Here is a 21,136-nt window from a genome sequence, read left to right on the forward strand (position 1 = left end):
TAGTGGTCGTTGGGGGATGTAGACACTAGAGCGCATAGGTATATATGATGGTGATGATCGTGTACCTGATGGATCGCTTTGAGAAAAAACACATAGATAAGAAAGCAAATGAGGCAAGCAATGATCTTCCGTAAAGTTTATGTACACTTTGAGGCTAGAGGTTGGTTTTTACTAGCATTTCATATGTAATTTGAAAAATATTATGAAAAACAAGTTGTTTCACATGTGCATGTCTCACATGAAAAATGTGTTGCTTAGTCATCTAGTATGCTAAAATTTTACAGTATTCAAAAATCGTCAAATGTAGTAAAATTGTGTGCAAAGAAGCCCATTAGAGCTTGAGTTGTGTATCAAAGAACTCATGGTGTATCTTTCAAAAATAGATAAGATCTAGAAAGGTAATGTAGTTTGAATTCACTATTATTATTTTTTCATATATCACAATAGCATGTTTAAATGAATATTACTTTCAAAGATCATATACATTATGGTTTTTAAAACTTCATTGGATATTTTTTCATACTAAGTAGAGATGATAAAATGATATTATGTAAGGACAACAGTAGCACCAATAGTTAAGTTGGAGCAGAATTGGGCTATAAAAGATGAAGGGTTTGAGGATTGGGGCCACCGCTAGTAGTTCAAGGATAGTAGAGATTGATACGAGCTAAGTAGATCTTAAAAAACTTATAGCTAGTAGATCAACAATGGGGGGAATATATTATAAGCTGGCTATGTTGAAAAGTGCAACATTGTATATAAAAGAAATAGATTAAATTTCAAAACAAATTTCATTTTCTATGTAGGACTAGCATGCTTTTCAAATCTTACAACAAAATGAAACACACATTTGATGGGTATTTGGGAGTATCATGAGTGCAACTACGTGTGTGTGTCTCTATTTGCACGCGCGCACGTGTACATGTGTGTGTGCACATGCATGTGCATTTGTGTGTGCATGTGCGTGCACGTGCATGTGCATGTGTGTGTGCATGCGTGCATGTATGCATGTGTGTGTGTGTGTGCGCATGCGCACGCATGTGTGTCACGGGCAAATTTCGACAAACGAATGCTATGTTATTAGAAGCCAATATCATGCATTTAAAAATGCTCTTTGAGACTTCTCAACTTATCCCAAAATTAATTCTCACCCCAAATACTTTTTCAAATTTCTTATGCAAGGGTAATTTCTTGTATTGGTCACACAGCCAATCATCAGAAAAGTTTATGAACACATGTAATGTAGAAGGTGAGGAAATGCCAAGTAAGTGGCACAACTCATTCCAAGCTTGTTCTAGAGCTTTTTGAGCATCAAGCACACAAGGATTTTAAACCAAGATGTGGTCTAGTCCCTTCATGAGTTCTGATCTTAATGGTTCATAGTCAACTACTATCCCTATATCACAAGTAATCACATCACCCCATTTTTTATTTATAAACCTTTCATACTTATGACATAAGCAATGTGACTCAATATCAGCACAAAAGGTATCAATTGGAGAATAAACAAACCCTAATATGTTTTTGTGGAGCTTCTAGGTAAATAAGATACTATCAAAGATTGTTTGTTCCAAAACAACATTACACAAAACACAAGCAAGGTGGAAAAAGTCCTTTAAAACTATGCCCTCAAGCAAAGGGTTATAAAAACTAACATGGATGAAGCAATATCCTTTTAGTACGACCATTCTCCTCTAAAAAAGTAACTCTAGAGGAGACCCTACTATCCTCTTTGGTGTTGTATCTTGTGCTACCATGTCTAGACCTATCCCTTACGGATGAGCTACCAGGGGAGAAATACAAAGTATTCTATTGAATCCATACGAGTCAACGGAACATTGCCCTCTTCCCCTTCCCAATGGGGATCGATATCCTCCTCTCCTTGGTATGCCATCGTGTCTCCCACCACGTGCTCAATTGTTACCACCTCTAGAATTTCTAAGATGCCTATCGTCCATGGTTTTTGCCCATTTTGTGTTAAGAGACCTAACCAAAAAATGTATTCCTTTGCCATTTAGCCCTTGAAAAGGATCCCTATCTTGATTGGCACCTTCATTGACCAAATCTCGGTAGCAAGAAAATACCATAGCCTGCTTAATCAAGAGTAAAAGAAAGGAGGAGCACTAATTAATGAAGGAGTACATTTTAATAGCATTCATAAACCAGTGTATGTGGTTAAGTATGTACCATACTACATGGTCAAAACCACGTTACTTTGTTTGGACATTGTATACCATATTGTTACAGTTACATTTTAGATAGGGCCGTATGTATTTCCAAACATCCAGTACCTATCTTGCGGGCAGTAGTGTTTTGTGGCTACAAAAAACTCCTTGTTTTGAACCACAAAAGGACTCCTCTAGGTCGTTTAGTGCAAAGAGCTCTCGCAAGATTATGTTATCCGTATGTGCTCTTCTACCCTCAATGGCCATGTTCTTGAATTGCTGTCTTATATCATGCATATTTTTAGTTTTTCCTACCAGGACGGCCCGCATCTCAAAGGTGATGGGTGTTGAGAACTTAAGTCATTAAAAGACCATAATTTATGGTCTACTTGATGTGAGAATGTTCCTCCTAGAATCCTTCTAGGGATGAGAGGATATATTAAGACATCGTTAATGTTAAGGGCCACGGTATCCGGTGTGGGAAATCCTTGTGTAAGGATATCCTTATCTTCCTGATATAGAGTCTCAAAAGGAATAAGGGAGAATAATTTGGAGGAAAAAGGTGTAACAGTGGTGTTACGCTTTCTTCCTCCACTATTATCCATTAAGTATTATGTATTATGATAGTAATAAAAAGCCTTCATAACACTATCAGACTTCCTTTTATAGTCCTCGTATTGTGACTCATCATTGGATATGATTTTACCTATGACTCTAGAAAGGTTTTGAATGGTGAAGAGGGCATTTTGCTTATAGTTCCTAACAGACTGTAGTGCCTAATTGGATCAATAAAAGCTGATGGTTTTCAGGATCCACAAAAAGTAAACCTCCATCATGTTGCTAGATGAACTTATGAATTTCTTTGCAGGAAATAATGGATAGAAATCCTTGGACTCCAATGGAACAAGCCCCGATAGGGGATCCATATATCCCATTTTTTAGAGATCCCTGTGCCATATATAGTCCTATGAAATTGGATTTTAAAAAAAGAATGGATAAATGTTATGGATGGCAATAGACAAGAGTTATCCTCCCTTTTCCATCCCCCAAGTGTGTGTGTGTGGACATTTCAAGACAAACATTATCCATCTCAATCTTTTCTTCTAAGCAACAAGATAACTTCAAGAAGAAGTGACAGCACAATATTTTACAAAAGTGAATGAATTTGCCAAATATAAATACTGAATGATATTGAGGGAGCTCCACTCACCTACATCCATCCAAAACAAGGACAAGTTAGAACTAGCACCCTTATATGTGGGACTATAGGCTTCAAAGTGCAGCTCCACTTGTTATCGATGTCACAACATCATAAGTTATTTGTACTCCTCCGTAATACCCTACGGGCATGTGAAGAAGATACAAACTTCTTTTCGTTATCCCCATCAACGACCAACTCTTACCGTAGTTCCACGAATTTGTTACTCATATTGGACTCACGAGAATTATCCCTTATTTTGTGTAGCGGGTAAAGCAAAGTGGGGGAGAAATGCAATTCAATAGGTACCCCCTCCTATCTCCTATTTGTCTTTCTCGAAGTTGGTTCGTTATGGGTAGGTTTCAAAAATCCTTGGAGAGAACTAGAAATCCTTCAGCAGGGGGACTAGAAGTGCCTCCAGGGGACTCGAAATCCTTTGCCGCAATGCATCCTGTGGCCCCTCAATATTTGAATCACAGGAATCCAAATGCTCCATGTACGGTGTAAGTTAATTCACCCTTTTTCTGGAACACAAATACTCCAAGCAAGGGGTTGACAGAAATTCCAAGTCATAATTTTGTAAGGTATCTTCCATAAAATAAGGTAGAAGGATAATAAAAACAACTATCTCCTGTTTCCAATAAAGTGACAGAATCAACCTCCTAAGTGGGAGCCACTATAGTATCCACTCAATGAGTTATAGGTAATATGTCTTGTTTCCATCACTCTTTAAATTACACACATACTCGCCAGTAGAAAAAATGGTAGTTTAATCATACGACAAACTCTATAGTCTAGGTGCTCCATGAGCCAATCCTCAATAGATCATCAAGCATGGGAGTACCATATCTAAATATGGTATGGAAAGACATATATATTTAGTACATCCAACCTTTAGATAACTTGAATGACAAATTATCAAATTCGTCAATTGGAAAGTGTGGAGTCTTAGTGTAAGCGTATACCGAATTTCAAAGGCCGCCAGCTCTCCAGATCTAAATCACCTTGTCTAGGGGCAGAGATCGGTTATGTTGCTCATTAGAGTGCCCATCAACCCGGTAAGTTGTTCCTTAGATCAAGAGCCTATCATGGCTCAGTTGTTGCAGCAGGCCCATCCAATTGTCCAACCATAATCAGTGTATTGAGACATGAAAAAATGATATGTAAACAATAATTGTAAAGGTGCCACTCAAACCAATTATGGTTTGGCGCATGAGCTGACTTAATCAACAGAGAGTTATGTACATACTGAAGGTATTGAAGAAGATACTCAATATAAGCCCCCAGACTTCTTGTTACCTATTATGGTTCCTTGGGGCATCAACTAGCATGTATGTCATGGCGTCAAAACTTGTAGGTATCCCAGCTTCAGTGCAGTAGATATCTGGAAGCTCCCTACACGCGTTATAAGCCTTGGAGGCTTCTAAAAGCTTTTGTCAGTATCAAAGGACCTTTGCATGTGAGCTTAGGAGCTATGCTCGTTTGTAACCAATTGCCTTCGGTTATGGTCCTTGATCGTCTGGGTGCAACTTATACCAGCTCTAACACTTTGTCCAAACTTTAGATCACATGTGAGATCTCCCACTAAATATGCACAGCCCATAGCGTCAGCATAGATGTGAGGCTCTGGTTGTAGCTGTGTGCAACAATAGTAGTTTTAGTCGTCTAGTCTTCTATAATATCGATTATGTGACTATCCCGCTCAATCCATACGTATGGGAGGTAGTAGGATTGCGACTACTTCAGAACAAGAAAAGACTATCGAATGTAGCTATGGGAAGAGAAGAGAGTAAGAGATAGAAACCAACATATCATGTGCTAGCCTAGGAAGAAGAAGCTACGTTCGAGATAGCAGCTATGGCATGCGTGGGAGCTTTATATAGCCATTCCGTGACTAGGTCGACCCAGTTGGTTCGCCTTCGCATGTCGTTTTGTTTCCGTGTGAGCACTTCTACATAATATCGTGTATACTTTGCATGAGTAATCCTATAAATTTCATTCATGAAAACCATGTTTTCTAATGAGTACTCTTAAGACAATACCGCATTGTAGTTCAGAATTTGTCCTTATCTTTATTTAAAAGGAACATAATAGACATATTCTTTTATTATCATCCAAAGGCTCTCATCAAAATCTTATAGAGATGAATCTGTATGCAAATATCGTCAATTGTGATGCTCGGGCTCTCATCACGTAACATGGGCTACAATTCTTGTTTCAATGCTTTCGACTTCCCAGATTAGCATATCAAGGATTATCAGATGTTCGACTTTTGATAAGGAGAAACACCAATAAATTATCGCAATCTACAAAACATTATACCAAAAGCAACTTTCACGAATATCAAGGCACAATTGATCATTAAAGATTCCATATGCTCAAAAGAACATCAATTCAATCGCTTGTGCCTGCACAAGATACAATAAAGCCAACTCATTGATTTAGTAAGAGGAAACTTATTATTTCCACAAATTTCATCCTAGACGAGACAACCTCACTATACTCAACGAACAACAATTTTCATAGCTTTATTTCTTATATCTTTTAAGATTTACATAGGTTTTCATAGTTGAGCTATGTTGATATGAATCAATTAACAAGTAAAAAGCTAGATAAGTTGTAATAAATTATGGATAAGCCATGGAATAAATCTTCACAACATTCACACAAGTTGGATAGGTTACAACTACTAAAAAATTAGTGTGAGCATCACAACTAAATGTGCTAACACATCAAATATATCACCACTTCCTTAAAGCTTTCAATTTGTGCTACATAGTGAAGTTCACAAAACACAATATCAAAATGCGCATTAAGAAAAATGTGTAGAAGAACGTGATTTGGGAGGTTGGATGGATTCCAATCTGCAAAATCACATTCTTTTGAACGTTTTTATTTGTGCAAAATTTTATATGCTAAGACACTACAAGGATTGGCCTCATTTTCGACGCTTATATCGATGCAAATTATATTGGAATAATTTTTTTATAAGACTCTAAGCATTGATATTTCTATCCATATTACCGTTAATAAGAAAGCGTCGATATTAGCCTCATATTATTGTCAATATTAACATTGCAAATCATTTTTTGATGCTAATATGGCCGGTAATATTGACTCTGGAAACAGTATTGACGATGTCATGGAAACTCGAAGCTATTTCAAAATAAATATCGATGCTTTTTTGTAGGGGGAAATTTTTTTAAGGGTAGATTAGGGCCTTTTTAGCCCTAATTTGCCCTTTTATAAAAGGTCTGTATTACAATGTATTGGCCATTTCATATGTTCACATTCAGTTTGACTATAAAAGTTTCTATATTCTCTTTCAATTTGAGTACAAAATCTCATGTTCTTTGTGAGTACAAAATTATATTCTCTTGCACTTTCTATATTCGACTACTCCACCCTATTGATATGTACATCACATTTTCTCTAGCCTAGTCACTACTACTATCCTCAACATTACTCATGTCCTCTGCATCGCTTTGGCCACCCTCCTCATCACTCCCACCAAAATGCATTTTTAATTGCTAGTGGATGGAAAATTCTATATGACAAAATTAGAAGAATGTCGTTAACGTTCAAGAGAAGAAAGTTTGCAAATAGCATATAATCGTTGCATGGAAATGAGCATCAAGGACATGGCATGTCTAGAATTCGCATATATTTTATATATAAGGATTTCCAACTATTAAATTTAAATCCCTCGATTTACATAAACAAAATAAAACTATTCATGTTGTTCTATATGTTAATGATTTGATTGTTACAACCTTATAGTTCCAAACAATGGTGACAAATAAGCATAACTCAAAACTAGATGCTAGAAACCTTGTAACACAATCAACACCATAATGTGCGTGCCCACATGCGTGCATGCACGTATGTGTATATGTATGTATATAGGGTGTACATATGTATCTATATGTGTGTGTGAAGTAACATTCACTATTCGTTGAGATGACATTGCACTTAGTAGTCCTCCTTCCCTTGCCCTCCTCACACCTTGTTCTTCCTTGCCTTCTTTCCTTTGCAATGGTCACCCTTTGTGCTACGTTTAACAGCATTGGTGTCTTTTTAAGATTTTGTTTGCTCTAATTGCTATATGTTTCTAGTTTGTAACAAGCATATATATTTTTGTCCTTAGCCATTGCTGCACCTCTGTAACTTTTGATGCAAAGCTTTCACAAGCTTGATTCCAAAGGCAAGATTGTTTGAAGAACCTTCAAAAATTCACATGCCAAAAAACAAAATGGAAACGAAACTTAAGAATAGGGCCCCCCAATCAACAAAAACCTTATTAATTAATTAGTTGGTGTGGGGGAGAGGGGAGCACGGAGTGGAATAAAGGAGGGAGGACTTGAATTAAGTAAAGGGGAAAGGAGGAGGGGCACTAGTGGGGGGGAGGGGAGAGGTTGAATTAAATAACGGAGGGGCGTCAAAGAGGGAGGATCATGTGTGAGATAGGGGAGGGGGGAACCATTTATGAAGGAGAGGGGGATAGGGAGCATTTATAATACTATTATAAGGAAAGGGGTATATAAGTTACTTTATACCTTGGTGGTAGGGCTCACCAATGGGAAAACAAAGGTTTTGGTATCGATTCTTTTCTTGAACATTTGGGAAAGCCCCCCTTGACATAGTCTATGCATAAAATAACAAGACAAATCAAGACATGGAGAAACATAGGTTAATTAATGCATAGATATATTAAGCCATAGAGAAACATAGCTTTATAAAGCATAAATGAATTAAGCCATAGATAAATATAGGTTAATTAAGACTCCATGCACCCAAACTAATTGAAATTAATGAACTTAAGAAAACATAAAAAGAGCCCCCACCCCTAATGTATAAGCTTATGCCTCATTTCAAAAAAACCCCCCTATTGTACACTCACGTGATATCATAAGTTTCCCCCTATGAATCCCCCGGGGCTGTATTGGAGGGGTGGTTAGCCCCTAAAAAAGTCCAAGGTAATATATATCCAAAATTACAAGAGATAAAGTATGAGATCTTTGAAGGACTTTATATTTACGCAAAGATTCCACGACGCAAGCTTGACACTTCGCACAATGGGAGCCTTTAGCAACATACTTTGCAGATTGTGGGTTCTTGTAGTATTGAAGGCCTTCCCACAGTTCCTCATGCAATATGACCATCTTGTGAATAACACTCTCGGGAACTCTATGTTCCTCCAAAAGATCAATCTCATCTACAATAATCTTGGGTTGTCGAGGGACCCCTTGTGAAATGGCTTCATCAAGCTCAAGACAAGCGGCCAGACTGTGGCTTTTCATCTCTATTCCTCCACTGTTCCTTCACTTGAGACCTGTCAGGTTTTAAAACTAGTTTGCTCTCCTACTATCCAAGGTATAATTGTTCACATATTCCTAACCCTTATCTGACTTTTCCCTAACCTCAACCCAAACCTAACCACCGCTCCGCTTCCAATCCCTCCCTCGCACTTACGCTCGAAAAAATCCACAACTATTTCCAACGCGAGCTTTGGCTTTTCTCGTCTCTCCTCCACCTATAGTCCAACTTCACGAATGTAGCTGCATGATCATTCAACGAGTTATTCCCATGCCTCGTTTGGCATTCAACTTGCCCGAATACAAGAACCCTCCAACAGTCACTCCTTAGCAACAAAAGTATCGACGAACAAAGAAATCCGCCCCATCACCAACTACCCCTAAGTTCACCCTGTCCTCCCCTCACCTCTTATCCTCGCAAGAAACCACTACGCAATACCGAAATCTGACACCAAACCTTCTGGGTGGTGGGAGGAATCCATGGAGTCAACCAAGACGTCCGCGAGCGGGTTGGGCAAAGGGCATTTGGTGAGGGGAGGGAAGGGGAGTGTTAAGGGGTTGGGCATAGAGCATTTGGTGAGGGGAGGGAAGGGGAGTGTTAAGGGGTGGGAAGGTTTGGGTTGACATTGGAGCCGAGAGCTCTGCAAGAGAGACGAGGGTCGACAAGGATTAATCTAGGACATGTGTTTACTAACATAAGCTAATCGCGTAATTTTTTAGGGGGAGCATATTAAGTTAGGTTAATTAATTCCTTCACGAGGCAAGAGACTAATGCTAATTGATTTTCTATTTTTTATTCATTGGGGGTACATAATGACTAGTGATTGATGTTATGGTAGCAAAGGCATAAAGGAGTTTCCCTACGACATCCAATTAATCCAAGAGAGTTAATCTAAGCATTCCAATAAATACAAATGCAAATGCTCACAAGACGATGGCATAGCCATCTTTAATCAGTTAGATGATTACTGAGTTTAGAAACGGATTCCATCATGCAAATCTTCTCTCGCTTAGATCATCAGTGACTTAACAAAAGAGATCCCACCATGCAAATCTACTATAAAGATTCATTGAACCAACATTCATAAGAATCCACTTTTACTTTCATGTTGTGTGTGCATGATTAGCTCTTTGACTTGTTCTTTCTTCAAAACACAAGAAGAAACATATTTACATTTAGTCGAATAGTGAGGCTCAAACTTTATATGAGAAATAATTAAAGTTCAAAGCTTCAAACATTAATACTTTTCATTGGGACCAAGGCTGGGACCCACTTCCACTAAATTAGAAAAATTGCCTGCACACAAATTGTATTGTATGTATACATTGCTCACACTATCAAATGACCACCAAAGTTTAGTCTTCTCAATCTACTTCTAGAACATAAGACAAATGTCTCAACATGTGCAATAGTTATTAACTGAATCACTTCATAACCTATTAAGGAAAACTAACATAAAGCAAGTAAATGTTATCCATCGGCACATGAGACATAGAAACCACCACTTTGAGAGGGAGACTCCTCTTTTAAGGGTCAAGAATCCTAGTGCAATTCAATATTAACAAAGCTTTGAAAGAAATAAACTCAAAAAGGGCCTCATAAGGTCTATGTTAAGGAATGAATAATGCAAGGGAAAAATCGGCTAATATCATGTATATACCTAGATGAATCCAGGAACATTCCCAAACTCATCCTCTAAAAACACAACATAGTGCAGTTTCAATCTCATGATAGTCACTCACAAGGTTGAAAACCATAAACTCCATCATGCATAGCAGGGACTAGCTACTATGACATCCCCACGGACGTCATCAGCGCCCAACAGTGGGTGTAGACCATAGTATAAAAATATGCTCTCACACATACAAATCCACACACCCACACATACTTGAGCATCCATTTATACAAAGTCTTCGTACTGAGTTTCTGTCGGCACTCCGGGGGTGAAGGGCAGACTCAGCCATGATGAAGGCTAGCACTAAAGGAGAAGGCTAATCAAAAGGTAGTCCAAAATCTCTTCATTCAAGCTACAACTGCTTGTGAAGTCTAAACATTTTCATTTTAGTCTCTCCCCAACGGCTAATATCATGTGCTAAATTACGTCATTCTAGTCTTCATAAGGAGTTTAGTTACATTGACACTAATTTGGAAAATTATTAGTATCTATTTTCTCCTTTGGATGGCATAGATACAATTCTAGGGTGATCCAACGGCATGTGACACTTGAACAATATGGTGCATCAGATCAAATAGTCAATCCAATGGCTCATGACTAGCACGAATAGATGCTCTTTCTCATATAAGGGGTGGCAATAGCAACCTGTTCTTAGTTGTCAATGTATGTCTTGATCCAACAACCGATAGAAGCCTATGAAGAAGCCTCATAGGCAAGTGTGAATACTACTAGTCACAATGGTTGCACTTAGACAACAGCTACTACACGAGTGGTGTGTAGAGGGGAGAGTGCCAAAGCAAGCCCAACGTACTTGAGCTCAAACAACAATTGCCACAGAAGTATTACATGAGCTAGGGAAAGTGCCAGAGCAAGACGCAAGCAAGTATGATACTTTGTATCCTTACATGACTTGAGGGTGGTTGATATACATCCTTCCACAATATGCCACACGGCTATTCTATCATATGCTGATCCAAACAATCTAGTGGCTATACCACAAGATTCATTCTCCACCCATGATGTCATGACCAATGTCCATGAGAGAGGTAGAATCGTAGGATTAGAGGAATGCTCTGTCCCTAACCAAATGCCTTTTTGAGTCCAAAACTCCCTACTGAAAGAGATGTTAACTAAAATCGGCTTGTCCAACTGGAGTCAACATTAAAAAAACATCCACCAAGGTGTATAAATTCCATACATACGATTTTAATTAATATTTTGAAACCAACAAATCTCGATCAAAATAGGCACTTCTCCAACTTGGGTTAGCATGAAAAGAACATCCAACAACATAGATTCCTTGTCATTTTTAGACATCTGAAAGACAAGACAGACTATAGATACTACTGTTTATGATGCTACTATTGGCTTTTATTTGACCAAACCACCGGGAAATTTTGATTTTACCTTCACCATTTTCTTGTGAACACCCACTTTGTTAACTTTTTCCTGGCCTTTCTTTAGCCTTGCACTTGCACCTTTCATAGTATTCTTTTTCAACTCTGTCCTTTTTAATGCAGTCCCGCTGTTATCAGATCTGCCTGCCACAATTATCTCTTCATTTCCCCCTAGAAATGCCTATGAATCAAATTTCAGGAAAAATCAGTACTTGAAAAAATAAAAACTTAGCAATATGCAAAGACTGAGCAGAGCTGGTTCGGCTAATCACCCTACCTTACGCTTTGCACGTTTGCGTTGGCGCTGTCTACCTGAATCTCTCTTTCTCTTTAGAGTTCCTGGAGAAACTTTATGCTGCATAAGACCAGCGGGCACACTGTAAATTTGCAGAATATAAAGGATGCATCAATCAAACACTCCTATTTTAAGCAGAGGGAACAATAAAACATATGGTGTGAAAAAAACAAAACATCAGTTGCCCAGCTTTAGTGATGTACCTATAGAATCCATTTGACAAAAGGAAAACGTTGCCCTTGAATAATTAAAAGTAGTCATATATCTGACACAATGACCACAATGCAAGTTGGTGTTTGAAGTCTAAAAGGTGCAAAACCTAAGTTATGATGCTAAAATCTACCTAGCTTCTCCAAAAGATATTATACAAAATCTCCTTATTATCACAGCTTTTGAAAAAGTTCCTACAGCACATGTTGTAAAGTATAACATTCTCTCATATAACTCCGGTCTTTTTCTTGGGTGCTCAAGAAATTTTAACATCGTTCTATACTAAGTACATTACATCATTTTCTGCTAAATACTGATGACCTCCTGCATACAGTTTTACAAATTGAACTAAAATCTGGTTTAAAGAGTAATGGGATCATGAATATTGTGCCAATGCTTTCAAGATCATTGAAGCAATGATTTCTCCCTCTTTTGCATGCCCTCCTCATTCTTTGCCATCTTTGAGGTTTTAGGATAAGCCCACCATTACAATTGCTGCTGAATATGACTGGCTAAAATCTTAGCCCCGCTGAGCACTCTCATACAATCCAACTTCAGCCAAGAGATTTCAGCAACAGAGACAGTGCCACTTCTATTTGCGAAGAGTCATTGCCAAATCTATTGAGAATGTTTGTGCTTGTGATGTTGTGATGCCAATGTGAGGGAAAGAGAGAGGGAGTGGAACAATGGAGACAGAGAGAGAGGGAGACACAAGAAGTGTGGGTGTGTATAATGTGTTGAGCCACACCACAAACTCAAGAGTTTTATTAGGATTAGGTATTCACCCTATGACTGTCTTAAGACAGTCATAGGGGTCATAACTTTTAAAGGGTGGCAATGTGCCTTTACCCCAACAACCTCCCACCTAAAGGCCAATGTGCCTAAAGGGGAGAAAAGAATAAAAGTACAGCAATATACAGTTACTGTATACAAGACCATAAAATAAGAATGGTCTCATCCTAATCCCATGATGTGGCGACAATGTGCAACCCGCTCTGTAGGCAAGCTCTTAGTGAGCTAATCTGCAGGATTATCATCAGTATGCGCCTTCACAAGCTCAAGCCGCTTGTCTTCCAGTACCTCCCTGATGAAATGGTATTTCACATCTATGTGCTTGGTCTTCTGATGAAAGACCGGATTCTTTGCCAACATGATAGCACTCTGACTATCACAATGCAAAACTGGCATATCTCCTGTAATGCCCAAATCTCCCACCAGCCGAGTAAGCCATATTGCTTCCTTGCAAGCCTCAGTGGCTGCAACATATTCAGCTTCAGGGGTTGACAGTGCAATGCATTTCTGCAACCGAGACACCCATGATATAGCACCTCCTGCAAATGTAAAAATATAACCGGTAGTAGACTTCCGGTTATCTGCATTCCCTACATAGTCTGAATCTATAAAACCATGCACCAATGCATCCTGCCTACCATAGCATATCCACAAGTCTTTGGTACCCTTGACATACCTCAAGACGCCTTTCACTCCTTCCCAGTGCCGCTTGCCTGGATTTGCCATATACCTGCTGATGACTCCCACCGCAAAAGCAATATCCGGACGAGTGGCAACCATGGCATACATCAAAGAACCAACTGCAGATGCATACGGAACCTTGGCCATCTCAGCCTTATCATCATCTGATCTGGGGCTGTCCTTACTGCTGAGTTTTAAATGTGGAGGCAACGGGGTACTAATAGACTTCCCCCCCTCCATTTTAAACCTCTGCAGTACTTTGTCAATGTACTCCTTCTGTGACAGAAACAAAAGTCCCTTGGACCTGTCACGAATAATCCGCATACCAAGAATATGGTTTGCATCACCCAAGTCTTTCATGTCAAAAGACTTATGCAGTTGCCTCTTCAAAGCACTAATCTCCTGCTGAGATTTGCTGGCAATCAGCATGTCATCCACATATAGAATGAGTAGCATCAAACTGCCATCATTTGCCCGTTTGGTGTACAAGCAGTGATCGGTCTCACACCTATGATACCCTTGGGACTGCATGAAGGCATCAAACTTCTTGTACCATTCCCTTAGTGCCTGCTTGAGTCCATACAAGCTCCTCTTGAGCTTACACACAAGCTGCTCTTTCCCTTTAACAGCATATCCCTCTGGCTGACTCATGTAGATCTCATCATGGAGATCTCCGTGAAGAAAAGCAGTCTTCACATCCATCTGACATAAATCCATGTCCTCATGAGCAACAAGAGCTAACACTGCTCTCAAAGTAGTCATCTTGACTACAGGGGAAAAGATCTCATCAAAGTCAATGCCCTTCTCCTGCTTAAATCCTTTGGCAACCAATCTGGCCTTATACCTCGGTAAAGCATTTGAATCCACTTTGACTTTGTAAACCCACTTGCATGGCAAAACCTTTCTGCCTGCAGGTAGCTGCACCAAGTCCCATGTATCATTTTGAAGTAGGGAGTCCATTTCTGACTGCATGGCTTTCTCCCACTTCCTTTTCTCTGTTCTTCCCATAGCTTCCTTGAAGCTGGAAGGCTCACCACCATCTGTCAGCATGATAAAATCAGCCACATTATTGGCTCCTGGAACAAACCTGTCAGGAGGTCGTTGTACACGGGTGCTCCTCCTAACAAAATGTTCCGTAATAGGCTGCTGTCTAGCCTGTTCATCAAGCATGACGGGTGGCTGTACCACCATATTTGGCTGTTCAACAGCGCCATTTGCTGGCATATCCAGTGGTGCATCATTGGCAAAATTGTCTGGCTGATTTTCAGCCTGTATACCCTCTTGAACAGGGTTATTTACAGCAGCCTGCTGCTGCATATTAATGGGCATTCTTTGCTGTCCGACATCATCATAAACAACCCTCCTGTATTCCACAGGTTGCACGGGTTCTCTGTGTACACAATCCTCTTTAAAGATGACGTCATTGCTGCGTATAATCTTCCGTTTGACGGGATCCCATAACCTGTACCCCATTTCACCTTCGTCACCGTAACCCATGAAGATGCATCTGAAAGACTTTGGCTCCAGTTTGGTGTGCAGTTCTTTGCGTACATGGGCAAAGCACTCGCAGCCAAAAACACGTAAGTGCTTATATGACGGTGGCTTGCCAGACCACACCTCCTCTGGCACTTTCAACTCCAAAGCCTTGTTCGGCAACCTGTTAATTAGGTGAACTGCTGTTTGCACGGCTTCTGCCCAAAAGGCATGGGGCAATGCATCATAAGACAACATACATCGAACTTTCTCCTGAATAGTTCGATTCATCCGCTCACTCACACCATTTTGAGATGCATTATGAGGGGCTGTGAGTTCCTGTTTAATGCCCTTAGCTTCGCATAACTGTACAAAAGCATGTGACACATACTCACCCCCATTATCGGATCTGAGGCATTTCAGCCTGCGTCCTGTCCATTTCTCAACCTGAGCGACAAACCTATTGAAAGCATCTAAGGCATCGCTCTTATGCTTCAAGAAATAGACCCACACTTTGCGTGTGGCATCATCAATAAAAGTAATGAAATACTTTGCACCCCCTAGTGATAGCTGTGGCATCTCACACAAATCAGTGTGCACTAGATCAAGCGGTACTCTATTCTGGGGAGTTCTCCTCTTATGAGGAGTCATAGAATGCTTTCCAAAAATGCAATGATCACAAGTAGGCAAATCTGAAAATGAAAGAGACGGCAGATAACCCAAACGTGACAGTTCTTGCATTCCTTTAACGGACATGTGTCCCAACCGCCTATGCCACAATGAAACCTTTGGCAGCTCGGTTATGGCAACAACATGATTACCTACACTGGAAACATAAAGAGGGTACAAGGTATCACTCTTATAACCCTCAGCCACTACAACCTATTCATTAGTAATCACCCATTTGGAATCCCCAAATGTGGTGTGGTAACCACTGTCATCCAACAAGCCAGTGCTAATCAGATTTTTCTTGATTTGCGGCACATGGCGAACACCATCAAGCATAAATATGCGTCCGTCACGGAATACTATCTGTATACTGCCAATCCCTGCAATCTGACATGCATAGTTGTTCCCAAGGTGAACAACTCCATGAGTACCTGTGTAGGAAGTAAACCACTCCCTATGAGGAGTAACATGAAAAGAAGCACCTGAATCCAAGAGCCAGGTGTGCATGTCATGGCCATCAACAACCAATGTATGTGCAATTACAGCAGAAGAACATAATACATCATGTCTATCACTGTCACTGTCCTCTGCTGCAACATTCACTGCATCCAAGTCATCTGCCTTGGCCTTGCCTTTGCCTTTGCTTCCACTGCCTGCATCCTTTGTCTCAGCCTTCTTGGCCTTCTGATCCCGTATAAACTTGAAGCACTTGGACTTCACATGTCCCTTCTTGCCACAGTAAAAGCATTGCCCCCCCTCCCCCCCCCTTGCGCGCATGTCGCGTACCCCCCCACACCCCACGCCCCATGCCCCCCCTCCCTTGCGCGCATGTCGCGTACCCCCCCCACCCACATCCCCCATGCCCCCCCCCCTCCCACTCCCCATGCCCCCCCCCCCTTGCGCGCATGTCGCGTACCCCCCCCACCCCACCCCCCATGCCCAGGGGGGGGGGGGCATGGGGGGTGGGGGTGGGGGGGAGGGGTGGGGGGCATGGGGGTTGGGGCGGCGGGTCGCGCACCTGCTGCGCGTGGCGGCGCCCTGCTCGCACACCGCTGCCAGAGGGCACGAGGCCCGAGGGGAGAGGAAGGGGTAGAGGGAGGGGTAGACCGGAATGAGAGGGAGAGGAAGGCTCTGATACCACTTGTGAGGGAAAGAGAGAGGGAGTGGAACAATGGAGACAGAGAGAGAGGGAGACACAAGAAGTGTGGGTGTGTATAATGTGTTGAGCCACACCACAAACTCAAGAGTTTTATTAGGATTAGGTATTCACCCTATGACTGTCTTAAGACAGTCATAGGGGTCATAACTTTTAAAGGGTGGCAATGTGCCTTTACCCCAACAGCCAAGTGATCATACCATTGCTCTCAAAGGTGGAGTAACATAAAGCTGAACACGCCATATATGTATGAGACAAACAATGGAAGATTGACAACTTTTACAAGTAGGGCAAAAATATTTATACATACCTTCATAAGACTAGAATATATCCAATCTTACAAAAATTAAGTTTTTTTTTTAAACTAGTGAAAGAACGAAGTAAAGGAGTTTGTAAGAAACCTTGAAACAAATTATGAGTAAATGATAAAAACAAAAACAAAATTCACTTAGCAAGCAAAGCGACGCTTAAATTTGTTAGAGTTGGCATCTCTTGATGTCATATGCATCATATGAGTGAAGGCTTCTTTATGGGTGTGCCCGCCCTATGTGAGGCTAGTTAAAGGTGGAGTAACATAAAGCTGAACACCCCATATATGTATGAGACAAATAATGGAAGGTAGGACAAAAAAATTTATATATACCTTCATAAGACTAGAATATATCCAATCTTAAGAATTCAACTTTTTAAAAGAGCTAGTGAAAGAACAAAGGGAGGGAGTTTGTAAGAAACTTGAAACAGAATTATGAGTAAATGATAAAAATAAAAATAAAAATCACTTAGCAAGCTGTCACCAAATTGGTACTTCTCTCAAGACATAAAGAGGAATCTTTATTGCATTGGCAATGGTCAAGAAAGTTGACTTTGGTTAACTAGAATAAACTTTGTTTTACTTTTGCTTTGGATTAGTAAAAGAGAACTATGGGGACACCCACATGGGACTAGGATAAGTCCAAGAATAGAAATGCATGCATTTCGCTAACCTTTAATGGGTTAAAGTGTTGAAATTTGTTTGTGCCATGTGTAGGACCTAAGAGAGTGCCAAAAGGACCCAAGAGTGGGGAGAAGGTGCAAAAAGCAAGTCCCACGAGGCCTAAAAGCATGTACAAGGGGGCGCCTCTTTAAAAGGAGGGCCCACTAGATAAAAAATGCACCAAAAGCACCAGATTTAAAAAGAAAGGTTTTTTTTGTAAAAGTAGCTTTTACAAAGGAGGCCCTAGCTTTTTGCTAGGCCTAGTCTATAAAAGAAAGGCCCCAAGCCTCCCAGATTCATTCAAAAGTTGTACTCAGCTTCATGCTCTTTTTAGAGCCAGTTGTACAAAGTATTTTCTATTGCAATAAAGACCTTCGGGGGGTCCAGCCCTTATTTCTGGGCTCTAGTGTTGTGCGTGCTGCATCTCCTTCTTCTCTCCCTCTGTTCTATCGCAAAGAACCTTTGAGATAAGTGCTGCAATTCTGATTTTCAGATTTCAGTTTGTGTTCTTCAGTTTCTATATACCTAGATGAATCTAGGAACATTCCCAAACTCATCCTCTAAAAACACAACATAGTGCAGTTTCAATCTAATGATAGTCACTCACAAGGTTGAAAACCATAAACTCCATCATGCATAGCAGGGACTAGCTACTATGACATCCCCACTGACGTCATCAGCGCCCAACAGTGGGTGTAGACCATAGTATAAAAATATGCTCTCGCACATACAAATCCACACACCCACACATACTTGAGCATCAATTTATACAAAGTCTTCGTACTGAGTTTCTGTCGGCACTCCAGAGGTGAAGGGCAAACTCAGCCATGATGAAGGCTAGCACTAAAGGAGAAGGCTAATCAAAAGGTAGTCCAAAATCTCTTCATTCAAGCTACAACTGCTTGTGTTCTTCAGTTTCTATCACGAAGTTCTTGTGAAATATTGCAAAAAATATCGCGCGGAAGTAGCAATCTCTGTTGTTTCTCTCCCTCTCCCAGTTTATTTTGTTTTCCAAAAGAAATCTACTGCTGCTCCTCGTCAGACAAAGCTATCAGATGCTGTTTTTCCTTGATATCTTTGAAATTCAAAATCTATCTTGGTGAATATCTGCCGCGAATTGAGGATCCAGGCTGCATTTCTACCAGAACTAATTCGTTTTTAGGGTTTTAAGGCTGATTACCAGTTCGTTTTAGGATTTCTGACCTGGCTTCAGTTGGCATCTCCTGATGTTTCATATGCATCATACGAGTGAGGACTTCTTTATGGTTGTGCCCGTCCTATGTGAGGCTAGTTTAGGAGGGGGTGGGACATGTACCAGGGCCAGGTGTTCCAGGGCAGATTCCGCATGCCAGGGACAGCGCCGCCATTAGGCACCAAGATCAGGGCCAGGATGGGGGCCAAACAGGGGGCTGCATAGGCACGCTGACTATTGGGGGTGAGGGGCTATACCCTTCTACCCTCTTTCGTCATCATGTCTAGGAGGTTTTTGCCGAGCAGTTGGGGGTGTTCTTCCTGAGCCTTGGCGCAGCATCTCTCCATTTCCATTTCGCATTCCAGTTTGTTGTCGTGGTGCTCTCCACTGCTGTCCGCATTCCGCTGCACTCTCACATGTATCAGAGCTGCAAAGCTCCAAAATCTGAGACCTGGAGGGCGATTGGAGCCAGCAAACTGTGTGGAGGTTTTTGCTGCTGTTCGGAGCTGTTTCAAGTGAAAATTTCAGAGGCGTGGACTGTCAAGGTGTGCAGCAACAAGGTGTGACCAGTTCTAGGGGGTTTCAGTTCATGGAGAAGGTGTTTTCAGGGCCTGGACAGCAAGAACACGAAGGTTTGGTGCTGTAGGAAGCAAGGCAGAACATCCTGCTCATCAATTTTTCCCAGCCTACCTTCTCTCTTCTTCGCTCAGTCCTCCCTCTTCTTCCTTTCCCACGCACCGTTCCTTTTCAGATATCTCTCTCCTTTCTGCAATGGCAACCTTGGCTGAGAACAAGGTCAAGATCTCAGTGTTTACCACCTTTCCAATGGACCACCAATTGGATGGCCACAATTACTGCGTGTGGAGAGTTATGATGGAGTCGGTATTGCAGTCCTACAATCTCGCAGACTTCATCCTAGTGGGGGTTCCGTGGCCACATCCACTTGATGCAAACCAGATCTACTCGCATTTCAGTGTGTTGTGGTTGTGCTCTCATTGCTGTCCTCAATCCGCTGCACTCTCACAATGTTCTCATTAGAACCCAAGCATAAGCTGCCATCTGGGTTTCAAAAGATTCTAGAATCTCTTCAGTAAACCCACTGCTTACTAAGCTTTGAAATCCCAACCCAAACAACAAACCTTTTAATAGCAAAAGTAAGAAACAAAGCAAACAGTAAGAAAAAGAAATGCGAGACAGAAGAGAGAGAGAGAGAGAGAGAGAGAGAGAGAGAGAGAGAGAGTTAAATTAGGTTAAATATCAAAACCAAAGAAACACTAATGCTACGACAAGGAAACAACGAGAATGCTTGGCCAGTTGCTAAGTATATGGGCCAGTTGCTAAATATATGGGCTATTGTAAGTAGCTAATAAATTTCAGTTATCTAACGGCTTCGAATGAGCCACTAGCTTCGCATGATTTTAGAGTTTCATAATACGCTCTAGTGCTGGCCAAGTAAAAATCTACCTTTGTATGACTAGAATACACATAAGAAAACAAGTGAAACACCAACACAAACACAAACATAAGGAAACAATTATTAACACTGTTACTATTTATTATTTGGTGCCTAAGAGTAAATCGCCTCCTAAAATAGAACAAGCCTAAGAACTAAAAAGAAAATGGGTTTTGAAACTCCCCACTTCGGATTTTGATTCTATCTTCAAGGATCCTAAACATACCCAAAGCCAAAATTCCAGCAGAGCAGAGTTTCTTCATTACTTTTCTTGTATTATAGCCCTTTTTGAGAACTAATAGGATTAAAGTACTCTATTGAGAGCTAAAGGTACTCTAACTTGAGCAAAGATGAGAGAGTAGAATTGGGCAATACTCACTCCATATTTAGCCATCTCAGAGACGTTTGAGTCAATCTGAGGCATTTATATGATATTTAGCATAGCATACTTAAGTTGTTGTTTATCAAAGGTATGAACTTCTAAAACTAAA

General features: G+C 40.7%; 1 protein-coding gene across 5 annotated transcripts in view; it reads right to left on the reverse strand.

Moving 5' to 3' along the window:
- Positions 1-5,726: 5,726 nt before the first annotated feature.
- Positions 5,727-21,136, reverse strand: part of LOC147882122 (uncharacterized) — a 28,967-nt gene continuing 13,557 nt past the window's right edge. For 2 of the 5 annotated variants that reach the window (XM_087401865.1, XM_087401864.1), the window contains exons 5-7: positions 12,029-12,106; positions 11,762-11,932; positions 11,098-11,503 (exon numbers count right to left, since the gene is read on the reverse strand). In XM_087401865.1, the coding sequence (XP_087257991.1) occupies positions 11,102-11,503; positions 11,762-11,932; positions 12,029-12,106 (651 nt within the window). In that variant the 3' untranslated portion in view covers positions 11,098-11,101. Of the gene's footprint in view, positions 5,772-8,801; positions 8,922-9,135; positions 9,320-11,097; positions 11,504-11,761; positions 11,933-12,028; positions 12,107-21,136 lie in introns of those variants that run through there. The other 3 variants (XM_087401866.1, XM_087401867.1, XM_087401868.1) reach the window with 3 other exon arrangements.

The sequence above is a fragment of the Dipteris shenzhenensis genome, chromosome 30 (genome assembly GCF_047967505.1).
Source record: "Dipteris shenzhenensis isolate YYH24624 ecotype China chromosome 30, Dip_SZ_1.0, whole genome shotgun sequence".
NCBI classification, from domain to species: Eukaryota; Viridiplantae; Streptophyta; class Polypodiopsida; order Gleicheniales; family Dipteridaceae; genus Dipteris; species Dipteris shenzhenensis.